Consider the following 14,201-nt stretch of genomic DNA (forward strand, 5'->3'; position numbering starts at 1 on the left):
ATTAGTGCTGTAACCGCCTAAGCGCTTTTGGCGAATTCCAAAACAGCACGCTTGTGTGCCAACTGACGCCAATTGGAAATGCCAAGTGAAACCAAGTCCTTCTCTACCTGGTATTTCCGAAGCAGAGGAGACCTTCCTCTTCCTCTGTTACCAGCCTCGCGACCCGAGTGGAACACTTTCAGAGTAGGAGCGTTCCTGTCCATTCGCACAACATGATCTAGCCGCTATAGCTGCACTATGTCTATATTGTTGTAAAGCTTACACAGCTCATCGTTAAATCGTCTTCGGTATTCGCCATTACCAACGCGTATAGGCCCGCAAATCTTCCGCGGAATCTGCCCCTAGAAAACTCCAAGAGCCGCCTAACCAGATGTTTTCATGTTGTCATGACTCCTCGCCATACACCAGCACAGGCATGATAAGGGACCTATAGAGTGTGATTTTTGTACGACGAGAGAGGAGTTTACTTATCAATTGCCTACTCAGTCAAAAGTAGCACAAGTAGTAGTTGGCAAGAGTGATTCACCATTGGATTTCGAGGCTGACATTATTTTGGTGTTAATGATGGTTTCCAAATAAACTTTGCTACTACTTTTTGAAACTTGTAACTGTCAACAGTGACGTAGGTGCCAAGACGCTTATGCTCTGACTATTTGTGACATGGCAGGGAATACTTCGTTTTGTCCTCGTTAACCACCAGACCAATTCGCTTTACTTCTCTAACTAGTCCCGAGAAGGGAAACAGACGTAGCCCTTGTTTTTACCGATAATATCGATGTCGTCGGCATACGTCAGCAATTGTACGCTCTTTAAAGTATTGTGCCTGAGCAGTTCAGTTCTGCGGCTCTTATTATATTCTCCAACATCAGATTAAAGAAATCACACGAAAGGGAGGCACCATGTCGGAAACCTCGTTTGGTATCAAACAGCTCGGAAAGGTCCTTCCCAATTCTAATGGAGCTGATGGAGCAGTATTTCACACAATACACTCAATAAGACCTTGTAACCTATGCTTAGATGGCTGATCGCGCGGTAGTTGGCGCGTATGGAGGGTCGCCTTTCTTGTGGATTGGGCAGAGCACACTTAAATTCCAGTTATCAGCTCCTCACCGCCGTACTTTAATAGGCCGTCAGCTCCAGCAGCTTTGTTGTTTTTCAGTAGCTTAATTGCTATTCGTACCACGTCATAGTCAGGCGGTGTGACATAGACTCCATCGACATCGACTGGGGGCTCGGCTTCGTCGTCTCCACTACTTTCAGTGCTGGTGCCATTCAACAGGATGGAAAAGTGTTCCCTCCCTAATTTAAGTACGTTCTGGACATCGGTATCCAGATCGCCATGGTTATTCTTACAGGAGCTCACCCTGGTCTTGAAACCTTCATTTCAAGCTTTTCGCACCTTCATTGCAAGCATAATGGCCCCACATGGCTCGCGTTGCACCCGATCGCAGCGCGGCCATGTTGGCGGCATCCTTTTTCTCTGCAGCTTCTTCATACTCCTCATCGTACTAGTTATTCATACGGGCTTGCTGAAATCCAATTTTTTCTTCGGCGGCGGTACTTAATGAGCGGGAAATGTGGTTTCTCAGCTCGCGTTTGTATTTTTAGTGAAGAGTGCTCTCGAATAAATTGGTCGTCTGTTGTGATTGAAGCTTTTCGACGTTAAGCTTTCTTTGCATTTTTGGGCGCACATTTTTTTATGCACAGAGATATGTGTGTATCTTGGCTGCAACAATATATTTGGCCCTCTTTTCGATCTGGAGACAGCCATGTAGGTTGATAGATCTTTTTATGCTGGAACCTGGTATTACATATTACCATGTTTCGGTGGCCGGCGAAGTCGATCAGCCTCAGCCCGTTATCGGACGTTTCGTCGTGTAGGCTCAATTTTCCGACAGTGGCGCCAAAGATAGGGCATCTTGCCCACCTTGGCATTGATATCGCCAAGCACGATGTTTATATCGGTCATATGTAGGCTCCAAACGTTCACATAGGAGATCCTTGAACGCCTCGCCCTTCTCTTCCATCGGGCATGGTCACAGATTAGCGAGATGTTGAAGAATCTCGCTTTGATGCGGATTGTGGCTCCTCGCTTACCTTGCCTTTCCCCGTCTATCGCCTTTGGATGCCGGTGATGTCAGCTTTAGTCTTCCCATTATTAACCAGCCGCGCACAAGACTCACTTGTCACAGTAAACAGCTTTTCCCACTTACGTGAACTTCTGCGCTCGGGACCATTCTCCGTGGCGATTATGCGGAGGCTAAAAAACATTTGTTTGAGGTCGATAGCTCGGAGTAAAAAAATTTGAGGGCCCATCAAAAACAATGGTAACAACCTCATCAACAAATCGTCACATTCTCATAAGGCTGGTGCGAATTGCAGAGTAACCAGAAAGTAGGACGAATGAATAACAAAGCATAATAAAATAACAAAGTGCCAAAATTGTACTTTTCAAAAATAGTAATATTTCAATAAATTTTTGCGAAATCCTTTGCGTGTACTTCTTTTTCTCAACTTAAATCTTCTAATTTCTAAAGATTATTCAACTGGTTTATTTTATTTTGAAATTGCACTTTTGCTTTAGAAATGTGGTTCTTATTTTATTGCTAAATGGGAAGGATTAAAAAGAATGGCACCTTTTTTGGCACTTTTATTTTTCTATTTGGCACATTTTGGCACTTTGTTATCCTCAATATGGCACCTCATAGCTAAAGATAGTTGGCAGCCCTGGTCACTGGTATAGATAACAGAATACGCGGCGATATCCAAGTGTTGGGATATAAACCTTGAAGATTGTGCTTTTAGACATAGTTTAATGCTACGACAGGAATTGCCTCATTGTCTTCGCGATAGGGTTGCTCAAAGCCCGGTTGACATTAATCTTCGGTTAACATCGTTATCGTGATCTCACACAATTGATAGAATTGAGCTTATTCAAAAAGTTTTCCTAAAGTTCGCTCTTCGATCTGTACATTTTGGCGATCCGATCCCTTTCTATCATTTCCGTCTCCTCCTTATAAATCTTTAGTCTTTAGAAATCAGAAGGACTATCTAGCCTCTCCCTGTGCTTTACATTTGGTCTTATAAATAGTGAAATTGATTGCGCCTCCTTGCTTCAACCTATTCAATTTCTTACTCCAACGAGGACGCTACTTTTTTATCATCCCTTTTATTTAAAGAAACTTACTAGCAATTATGCGAGGAACGCTCCTTTGGTGCGTTCGCTTCGTGAACTCAACGAGAACTAGAATTCCATTAAGCTTGATTTTTCTTTGTCGAAAACTGCGTTTAATAATACACTTAACTCTATTTTGTAATTTTAGTCTAAGCTATGGCTGAGACAGTTCTGCTGTGCGCCTATCCATAAGTATTTCGATCACACACCTGTTGTCAGGTTATGATGTAATCCTCCACGGGTACCAAGAGAAGGGAGAAGATACGCATTTCATGGCCCTAAGTTTTACGAAAGTCTTAGATAATGACGATGAAATGTCGCATTCAAGATGCATGAGGACCATCCCACCAACAGTAGAATGGCCTTGGCCTCGAGAAATTCGTGCGCAGCTCCCTCGATAACCAATAAATAACACACGGTAGCATGCTTACACTTTATGATGCTTTCAATTCCACTGTGGGCCAAAACCTTTTAATTTCTGTTGATAATTTTTTACTTATTTACTGTGAGACATTGTTTAGGTAAAAACCTCATGCACAGGTTTTATACCAAAACAATTTCATAAGGAAACTCAAAAAATCAATTGAGGGATTCACAACGGCGTCGTAACTGTCGTATTGTTGTATGTCGTAAACTTTAAAAGCTTAAATAAATGTTTAGAGAACTTGAAACGACAACCAACTATTTTTTAACACTGCAAAAATTCATAATATGACTTTGATAGTACTTTGCGAACCCCCTTAATATATTTTTTAGGCGTTTAAAGTTTACGACATACAACAATACGACACTTACGACACCGTTGTGAATACCCTAAATATTTCAAATAGGTACATACATTTTAAATATTTTGGGTACGATTTCTTGCCTTTTTGGGTATAAATATATACATACAAATTTATTGATGTACTTACAGAAGGTAGGTACTTATGGCTTTCAGGGTCGCTTCAATTACGTGGTGAGCCTTTTTATTTATTTTGAGCTACGTAGTTTTTTTTATTTATTTTTTTATCATTATTCTACCCGTCTAAAAAGTTGCTTATAATCGTTTTCCAATACGGCGACAATGTTTAATATGTATGACCACGTGTATACATATCCTCAAAATACCACAAAAGAAAAAACGTAAGTTCGAAGAGCAAAGAAATTAATATTTAAATATGGTGGCATGCTTTCTATCAGGAGCTCGATAACCCCCTTCCACGAATTGACTACTCAGTACAGCCGCACCTTGATTGTACGTAATAAAAGGGATAATTTTATCAACATTTAAATAATCGTTATTTTGATTTTTAAAGTAGGTACTACCAGGTTTGACTAGTGGTTTGTAGCAACCATTTGAGGGTTTGGGCTGAGACCAAAAAGCTTCGCCAGTTGTGTCTCGAATTGCGCCAGTGGTTCATCCCAAGTGCGGAGAGGTCTTTCTGCCTTTCTTTCGGTGTCCATTCATGAATACGTGCCGAGTCGATGGATCTTTTCACTGGAGCGTCGTCATCTATGTCTAAGCCAGCGCAATATTTGTATATTTATGTGCTTAATTATGTCGGCCGCTGTGGTGTAGTGGTAAGCAGTGCGCGCTTTCATACATCAGCACCTGGGTTCAAGCCCTGGTCAAAGCATCATCCCAAAAAATATAGAAAAAGGTTTTTTCTTAACAGTGGTCGTCCCTCGGCAGGCAATGGCAAACCTCCGAGTGTATTTCTGCCATGAAAAATATCTTCTCATAAAAATACAATCGCTGTTCGGAGTCGGCGTAAAACTGTAGGTCCCTCCGCTTTGTGTGACAACATCAAAGCGCACGCCACAAGTCGGAGGAGAAGCTCGGCCGAACACTAACATATGTGTAAGCGCCAATCTATTATATTATTAAGAAATATGGTGTTTGTCGATTGTCTTGTACAGAATCTGGCCTGCTGTTAAAGTCTGGTAAATGGAGGATCTAGCAGGTCTGAAGCCACACTGATAAGGTCGGCGCAGTTGGTTCGTGAAGGGCTGCAGTCTTTCACACAGTATCGCCGTCACGACCTAGTACGCAATATTAAAAAGGCTTATTCCGCGATAATTGGCACAAACGGCGGGATCTCCTTTCTTGTGAAATGGACAAAGTACACCGAGGCTCCAATCTTAATAAGTAGCTGGTAAATGCGCCCTACCAGCTCTTCGCCGCCGGTTTTGAACAGCTCAGGCGATATGTCATTGTCTGCGGGGTCTTTGTTGTCTGCTTTATTACTGTTCTCACCTCGTCTTGGTCTAGTGGAGAAACAGAAGCTTCGTTCCTATACATTGTTTCGAGTTCGTCTTCATCAAATGCGCCACTTGTGTTGCCATTCGGAAGCGCTGAGAAACGTTCCTCCCACATCTCAAATGTACTCTGGGTAGATTTCCATCTTCTTCTCTACAGGAGCCAACCCCGCTCTTGAAACCATTTGATTCCTTTGCTTCCTTATTTTCTGATATAATCTTTCATGTTAAAAAAGAAGGAGGTTATCAACTCGTCGGAATTTTTTTTATGTATGTTGCCGCAACCTTTTTGCGCTCTGTACTCTGTTGACAATTGCGGTTGCATACGCCGAGAAGGAGAGCAGAGTGTCGAAGGTAACTCCGAGAATTTTCGAGTTATTCACCGTCGAAATTGGTTCGCCATCGACGTGAATACTCAGCTGCAGTCTTACCTCCTTCGTCCAGGTGGTAAAGAGGGTTGCCGAGGATTTCATAGGGTAGATGATTAGGATCTTTGCAGTGAAGAGCCGAGAAAGCTCGGAGAGGTAACCGTTTACTTTCGAGAACAGGTTATCAATTCCATTCCTGACGCCATTATTGAGCAGTCGTCAAGATAAGAGACAGTCGAGACTTCCTCTGGTGGTTGAGGGAGTTTTGATATATAGTATTTAATTCAACAGCAACGGGAAAAGGACACCACCCTGTGAAACCCCCCGTTAAATATTTTTCGGTTTGCTTTTTTGTCTCTAAAAATGACTGACGAATGGTGGCCACTCAGATAATTCGCTGATCACCGTTTGAATCACTGTGGGAGAGAGGAAGCCTCAATGCCTTCTAGTAGCATGGAGTGACTGACGGTGTCAAATGGCTTAGATAGGCCTAACGCTGTTAGGAGATTTCGACTGGGTTGTCTGTACGCTTTATCGGATTGTACAATGACCTTTTATCACACCAGAGGCGAAGTTACAGGCCTTCAGATGCTCTTCCCACTTCTTTCGCTTACGTGCGTTTACTAGTTGCCGAATCTCCGTATTGAGATTTATGATACCGAAATTTCCGGGATCGACTTGCCGAAGGTTAACACACTCCTCGGCTACGACAACCGCTGCAGCGGGAAAATTCGGACGGGGGCCCGAAATGCATCTTACTGGAATAAATCAGGCTGTAGCTGCAGTGACAACGCTGCGGAACTTACGCTCACCTACGTGAATGTCGGTTGGTGTGGAATGATTCCAGAGTCAGCATAGGTCACCGCCTTATGCTGTTTATCAGATCAGCGCTTACAATTGTTATATCAGGCGAGCTACTACACCTGCCCATAATCCTGGTGGGTGCGTTTCCCTACGATTATTCGACAGGCTTGAATGCCAAATATCGTGGTGCGCGTTAGAGTAACTGACTACCATACGGTTTTCACCTCAATTTTTTTGTTATGACCGCTTTAAAGCCTTTTTTTTTAATAAAATACATGTTACTGATTTGCATTTCTAATTATTTTTGGTTGAAAATCGAAAAATAACGATTACATCCGATCGAAGTATAATTTAAACGGTTGAGTTTTGATTTTAATTATAAGGACCATAACCGTTACAAACCAACTTTTAAACTCTTCTATGTGTTTCTGCATTTAAAATTTTCGCCCTTTCAAAGCAACCTTACCCCAAATCGCATAATTTTACTCGTTAATTTGTAGCTGTCATTTGAAGTGCCAAAATCATTAAAGTATATTTTGAAATTAACAAATACTTGAAATTAACAAATACTCGAAATTACAAACAGGAGCGCATTTTAATCAATTACAAATATTCGAAACGCTTTACATGGATTATCGAGCGCTTAGGTATTGCGAGTATTTCGCTCAAGATTATACATTATCTACCTTATGACAAACCAGGACTAAGTTAGCGCACACACATTATGACATCCGTTCATGTATATATGTATGTATGTATGTACTTAATGAACTTATTTATCTATTTTCTATTTGCAGACGGCAAGAGTCCATGTATCAGATGACGGGCCTGTACTCGGAAACGAATACCAGCGGCGATGATAGCAGCGTCGAAGCTGCCACACAGGACTCTCAGATCAATTTGGGTGAACTGACCGGTTGCAGCGGCGGCTGTTTGGCGTCGAGCGCGAATAATACCAACACAAACGCCAACGCGTTGTCGCGTGCCAGCACCTGCAAGTGTCACAATAATTATCATTACCACCCATCAACACATCAGAACAACCATCATCATAATCATCATCCGCACCCACACAATAACAGCCAGCATCAAACCACGTCCGGCTGTGGCAGTGGTGGAGGCGGCGGGGGTGGCGGTTGTTGCAACGAGACTCTGGCGAAGAGCCACAGCCGGCAACCGTCTGCGAATATTGCTGTGGGCGCTTCCAATGGCGCCGGCAGCAACAATAATGCAACTGCTATGCTCTACGATTCTGAATATGAGAATGATGACGATTTGCAATCACGTGATTGTGGTATACTCAACTATAGGCCGCGTCGTATACAAAAATTCGCGCGCATCAAAGTGTTCGTTCTGTTATTGTCGATTCTAGTCACACTGCAGCAGGCTTTGAGTTCCGGTTACATAAATTCAGTTATTACGACGATTGAGAAACGTTTCGAGATACCATCAAGTTATTCTGGACTGATAGCCTCAAGCTATGAGATTGGCAATGTGATAACCGTAATATTCGTGAGCTATCTGGGTAGTCGACGTCATATACCAGTGTGGATTGGAATAGGTTAGTATAATATTTTTTTTAGATTTTTGTCCTGAAAAATCTTTGTTTACCTGTAGGATTGTTGTTGTTGTAGCGGCACTACTAATCAATGTCTAAATCGACTAGTCTATCAAGCGTTGTCAACGGCAGGCTCAGGTGCTCTTTTGATCGGGTCAGACCAAAGGGATGGGGGTTTTAGCTGAGTGGGTATAAGTGGGCGGTTAATGACAAATCGGTAATGACAATCGGTTTCTATTAGGATACTTGCTACGGTAGCATCCAACAAGCAGCTGCCTTCTGAGAATTCAGTTGCTCAGAAGGGCTAACATGAAGCCCCGTGTCATCGGGACAGAAACGCAAGTGCATAGGCCACACTATGCGTAAAGAAGGCGGCAGTATTGCTAAGAAGGCCTTAGAATGAACCCCTTTAATGCGTAGATGAACAGTCGATCGAGGGGCGAGGCAACTCGTGTTAAGCTGGAAGGATCTCAAAGCGATTGCGAGAAACAGAACCAGATGATCCACAGTGCGGCGTTCTGGCAAGTCTGAGGCTTCGGCCACTACGTCCAACTAGTTCCCAGTGACTAGATTATCTAGAGCAGTTATTTCAATCTAGTATTAATGTACATTTAAGCACACGTAAGGTTAGGTTAGGTTGTCGCGGTTGTCTATAACTAGGGTTCGAACGATACTATCGATATTGAGTAAGCATCATTACCCCAAATGAGTACTTTAATACTCGATACCTTATTTGGTGATTTTACTCGATACTTTGCAAAGTACTCGTAGTATCGAAAACTTTTTAAAAAACACCCTTTTTAAATTTTTTCTTCCATTGGCAACCCAATTTTCTTTACTTTGTCTATCACTTAAAATAAACTGAAATTTCATGTAGTCTGTTGCATAATAATAATAATAATAGATTGGCGCTTACACATATGTTAGTGTTTGGCCGAGCTTCTCCTCCGATTTGTGGCGTGCGCCTTGATATTGTCACACAAAGCGGAGGGACCTACAGTTTAACGCCGACTCCGAACGGCGATTGTATTTTTATGAGAAGCTTTTTTTCATGGCAGAAATACACTCGGAGGTTTGCCATTGCCTGCCGAGGGACGGCCGCTGTTAGGAAAAACCTTTTTTTTTTTTTCTATATTTTTGCGATGTTGCTTTGACCAGTCTGTTGCATAACATAAACCAAATAACTTAAAGTTTAATGGCCTTATTCATAAAAAATAAAGTAGGTTTAAAAAGCTTAATAAAATTACGTTTTCTTACATATTTCATTTATTTTTTATGAATAAGGCCATACAAGTTTACGCAAAGTTCACGAAAATGCAGAATTTTTATAAAACTTTTGGGTATACAGTTTTGTAACCTATTAAACTTTACGTCTAGCCTAGTACCGTTGACTTTTAATTCAAACTTGTATATTATTATACTAAAATTGAATAGGCTACAAAAATGCATACCCAAAAAGTTTACGAAAATTCGTAATAAAATATGAAATTCGTGAGGTATATACATATGTATGTATGTATGTACATTTAACGTTAAAATTAGTTCTAACGTGAAAGGAAGTTCTGCAATGAAATGAAAATCAAATATTTTAAATCTCTATTGTTTTAGGAAATAACTAGATATACGATTGAAGAATAAAATAACTTTAGTATCCCAAACAACGTATTTCAATGAGTCCGATACTAAGTAGTATCGTTACTTTTTACCTGATACTTTTAGAGTATCGATACCGTGAGCTCGATGGCAGAATGAGTACTCAGTATCGATACCAAAGTCTCAAATTTCGAACCCTATCTATAAGACACACTCAGGCGCAGGGCTCATTGTGATAAGTAACTTGCAAGTTTTTAAGGGTATTCCTATTTCGTCGGTTATATCCTCAATAGGATGTTTTGTTCCAAGTCGCGGAGTTCATCGGCCTTACCGTTTCTTTATATGTCGCAGTGTCTCGTAACCCATATCAACTTTGGGCGAAATGACTCAGCCAACTCATTAAGAGATGGCTAATATGGAGGTTGTTTATTGCTACCTGGCTGTCAGTGAATATGTAGATATCACCTTGGAAGAGTATCATATCACACTTTACCAGTTACACCTGAAAAACGCCACAGTAGTCCGTACCCTCCCCTCGAGTTTTGAGCCATCTGTGAATAGACTCTCCACTCCTTACAGCGTCTTGTTTCCCCTTTTCCCTTCAGGGTAGGAGGATCGTAAATCGTAAAGCGGGTGCAGGTTTCGGGAAAGCATAGTCCACCAATCCGGGAAGCTCCGGAACATAACCGTGACCGTAGCAAATATTTGACCACTTATTTAGAATGTTTATTCGAATTGCCGAATTGTTATTCTCATCGCACCAGTTAAAAGTGTGGACGCAATCATTTGGACTTTATCCATTTTTTTTTAATTTACCCCTGTTTACTCCCCTAGTGAAGAGTACACGGCTCGTTTTTTTTCAGGATTGATTCCCAGTCCTTGCCCAAGAATGATAGAATACAAGATTGCGCCAATCGAGCTGAGAGCAACTGGCCGTGACGTCAAAATATACCAGAATGAGAGAGCAAGACGAGCTCGACAAGAAAAAGAGGAAGCATCGAACAAAAGGCAGTGTTGCCAAGTTTTGAATTTGAAAAAGCACCAAATTTTTATTGTTGTATTTTATGGACTTTATATGAATACATAATTTTATTGTCAGGATGCCGATTCAAATTAATAAAAATCAATTCCTTGCACAACGGTCGATTTCTTCTGGCTATAAATTTTGCTTCCATTTTTTTTAAGATTTTCTAATTTGATGTCTTCAAACTAAAAACAAAAGCACCTAAAACGCACTAAGCACAAAAATCAAAAATTTTCGCGTTTTGAATACTCAATAAATTTGGTGCGAAAAGCATCAAGTTGGCAACAGTGAATGTAAACAAAAGTATTTTATGACGTCGCCGATTGGGTGGATGCTGTCAAATCGACGTAGAGAGGGCTAGCGGTCCGCGAATGGCGCGATCTTTATTTTCTGGATCGTGGTCCTTGCCTGCTACACCACAGTGATAGGCTGTTGAGAGATCTTTGAATCAGATCGGCCAATGTTAAGAGATGTTTACCGAAGATTGCTATTACAATACCGTCGGTGTATGCAATTATCATTTCAATAACATTAATTTTAGAGATTAGGTCAGACATTATTAAGTTAACTGGACGACGGTCTGCAGAACCCGAAAAGTTTCCTGGGTTTGCGGTCCTTGAGTATCTATCTATGTGCATTCATAGATCTTCATTCATAGATGTGCATTCATTCAATCTTTGGTTCCTTCCCGACATAGGGTCAATATAAAAGTGTGACAAAGCGGTCTGTTATGCTAAACCCTTAGTCTTTTCTCTCTTTGGACATTATTAATATATGACATCTCTAATAACCCTGGTGCTAGTTTCGGCACGGAAAAATATCAACAGCGCGGGTAGCTACATTCATGCCCTAATGAAAGATATTTCTTTCAGTTTTCCAATTAATGTTTTTTCCATAAAATTTTTATAAAAAAATCCTATTTGCAAAAAAAACTCTAACAATGATAAATTTTTCTAGTTTTGACAAAACTATATATGTAAATTTTATTTAAGTTTTATGATAAAAATAGCTAAATTTATACATTTATAAAAAATTTTAACTAATAAAAACAATTAACTTCCTTAGGGATGGAGTAAGTTTTTGGGAAATATATTTCCCTTCGTCCTAAAGGCGTTAACATAAATCTTAATAAACTTGCGACCCAAGATAGAGTCACTCTTTAGTATCTGATACGAATATTTTACTAAACCTCTTTCTATCTTCTAATATATTTTCAGGTGCCGCCATTATGGGCATAGGCTCGCTTGTGTTCATGGTGCCCCATTTCACTGGTGAACCAAATCCCGGCGTTGCCATAATGAATGATTCCAGTGACAATATATGTCGTAGTGCGCTGGTGCGTGACCAAGATATGGATTTGGGTAGACTATCGAGTGGTCTATCGAATCCACCATTGGCGCCACATACACTACGCGAAGATAATTGCCTCGAGGGTAAGTTGTCTACGTTCGGGCCGGTGTTACTCTTTGTCATTGCACAACTCCTGCTGGGTTGTGGCGGTAGTCCACTATTCACACTCGGTACTACTTATGTGGATGATCATGTTAAGACAGAAAGTTCATCGATGTACATTGGCTGTATGTACAGTATGGCAGCATTTGGTCCGGTCTTGGGATTTCTGCTCGGTGCTTACCTATTATCGTTTCACATGGATTCACTATCGTCCACTATTATATCGATAAGTAAGACTGAAAGTAAAGAATTTGCTAGAAAGAGTACTCACAACTTTTGTTTGTTTGCCAGATCCCGGAGATCGACGCTGGGTTGGCATGTGGTGGGGTGGTTTCCTGCTATGCGGCGTTCTACTGCTGATTGTGGCAGTGCCATTCTTCTCTTTTCCTAAGGTTCTTACCAGCGAAAAGAAGAAGATACGGAAAAGCTCGGTGATGCAACCTGCTGTGCCTAATAATTCCAATAGTCTTCCACGTGGCACTGATCCTGCAGGTAAAGTGAAAAAGGAAATAGTGGCCGTGAATGCGAAGGAAGATGACGAACCGCAAGTGGATACCGGCTATGGGAAGGATATAAAAGGTGAGTAGCGAGTGGCATCACTATTTAAGCGAGTCAAAATGTATGTCTTACCAACCTTCTTATCATTTCAGATATACCCCAATCCATGTTGCGACTTGTCAGCAACCCCGTTTACATCGTGACTTGCCTGGGCGCGTGTATGGAGTTGTGGATTGTATCCGGTTTTGTAGTGTTCTTGCCAAAATATTTGGAAACTCAATTCAGTTTGGGCAAAAGTCAAGCTAGTGTATTTACCGGTTCCATTGCAGTGCCCGGCGCCTGTATTGGCATTTTCATAGGTGGCTGTATATTGAAACGTTTTCAGCTGAAGCCCAAGGGTGCGGTGCAATTTGTTATAATTTCTAATGCCATCTGCCTTGGTCTATACGCTATGCTATTTTTCCTTGGCTGCGATAATCTGAAAATGGCTGGCACTACGATTCCCTATTATCGCAGCGCTAAAAATGGTATCATCGAACCATTCCAAGTAAATCTCACAGCGGCCTGCAATTTCGGCTGTGAATGTCTAACTAGCGACGTGGAACCGGTTTGTGGTAACAATGGGCTGACGTACTTTAGTCCCTGCCATGCGGGCTGCACTGCATTCTCATCCACTTCTAACTACACCAATTGTGCTTGTAAGTTGTTGTTCTTTCTTGACACTATAGTAGACATTTTTCAATACCTTTCTTTTTTGTTTCGTTTCCACAGGTGTTCACTCGAATATATCGAGCAGCATTTATATGGGCGCTGGCGGCAGTCAAGCTCAAGCATTGAATGCCAACGAAGATTTTGCCGAAGTAACTGTGGTTCCTGTTGCAACTGCCGGTCCATGCGCCACCCCATGCCGCACCATTTATCCGTTCCTTATATTACTATTCTTTATGACCTTCATTGTGGCCTCTACACAAATGCCATTGCTAATGATTGTTTTGCGTTCAGTTTCGGAGGAGGAGCGTTCCTTTGCGCTGGGCATGCAATTTGTAATATTCCGTTTATTCGGTTACATACCGGCGCCCATACTATTTGGTAATCTCATTGATTCAACGTGCTTACTTTGGAAGTCAACATGTGGCGAGAAGGGTGGACGTTGCTTAATCTACGACATCGAGAAATTCAGATATAAGTAAGTGTGTTGCGTTATTTTTTATTGTAGTGAGCGATGTATTGTCGCAGGTTCTTAGATGCTTGCCATTTTTACCTCGGCAAAGTGCTTCCCTCTTGTCATATAAAGAGCAATCCAAGTTCATAAACTATTTGAAGTTCGACAAGGCGAAACGTCGCTTTTTTCAAACAAAGCAAATACATTATTTGAAGGATGTTCCTGCCGAAGCACGCATGTTTTATTCTTTCGAAGACTGGACATCCTCCAATGTATATGGAACCTAATCTCGTCGTCTTCTAGGTTGAGTCCCTTACACCAAATCT

General features: G+C 41.3%; 1 protein-coding gene across 5 annotated transcripts in view; it reads left to right on the forward strand.

Moving 5' to 3' along the window:
* LOC118735434 overlaps window positions 1-14,201 on the forward strand; it is a 107,817-nt gene that overhangs the window by 88,838 nt on the left and 4,778 nt on the right. For all 5 annotated transcript variants that reach the window (XM_036465178.1, XM_036465174.1, XM_036465176.1 and 2 more), the window contains 5 exons: window positions 7,386-8,149; window positions 11,981-12,445; window positions 12,507-12,794; window positions 12,866-13,411; window positions 13,485-13,899. In XM_036465178.1, the coding sequence (XP_036321071.1) occupies window positions 7,386-8,149; window positions 11,981-12,445; window positions 12,507-12,794; window positions 12,866-13,411; window positions 13,485-13,899 (2,478 nt within the window). The remainder of the gene's footprint in view (window positions 1-7,385; window positions 8,150-11,980; window positions 12,446-12,506; window positions 12,795-12,865; window positions 13,412-13,484; window positions 13,900-14,201) is intronic.

This window comes from Rhagoletis pomonella, unplaced genomic scaffold (assembly GCF_013731165.1).
Source record: "Rhagoletis pomonella isolate Grant_MI unplaced genomic scaffold, Rhpom_1.0 Rhpom_scaffold_00003, whole genome shotgun sequence".
Classification (NCBI taxonomy): domain Eukaryota; kingdom Metazoa; phylum Arthropoda; class Insecta; order Diptera; family Tephritidae; genus Rhagoletis; species Rhagoletis pomonella.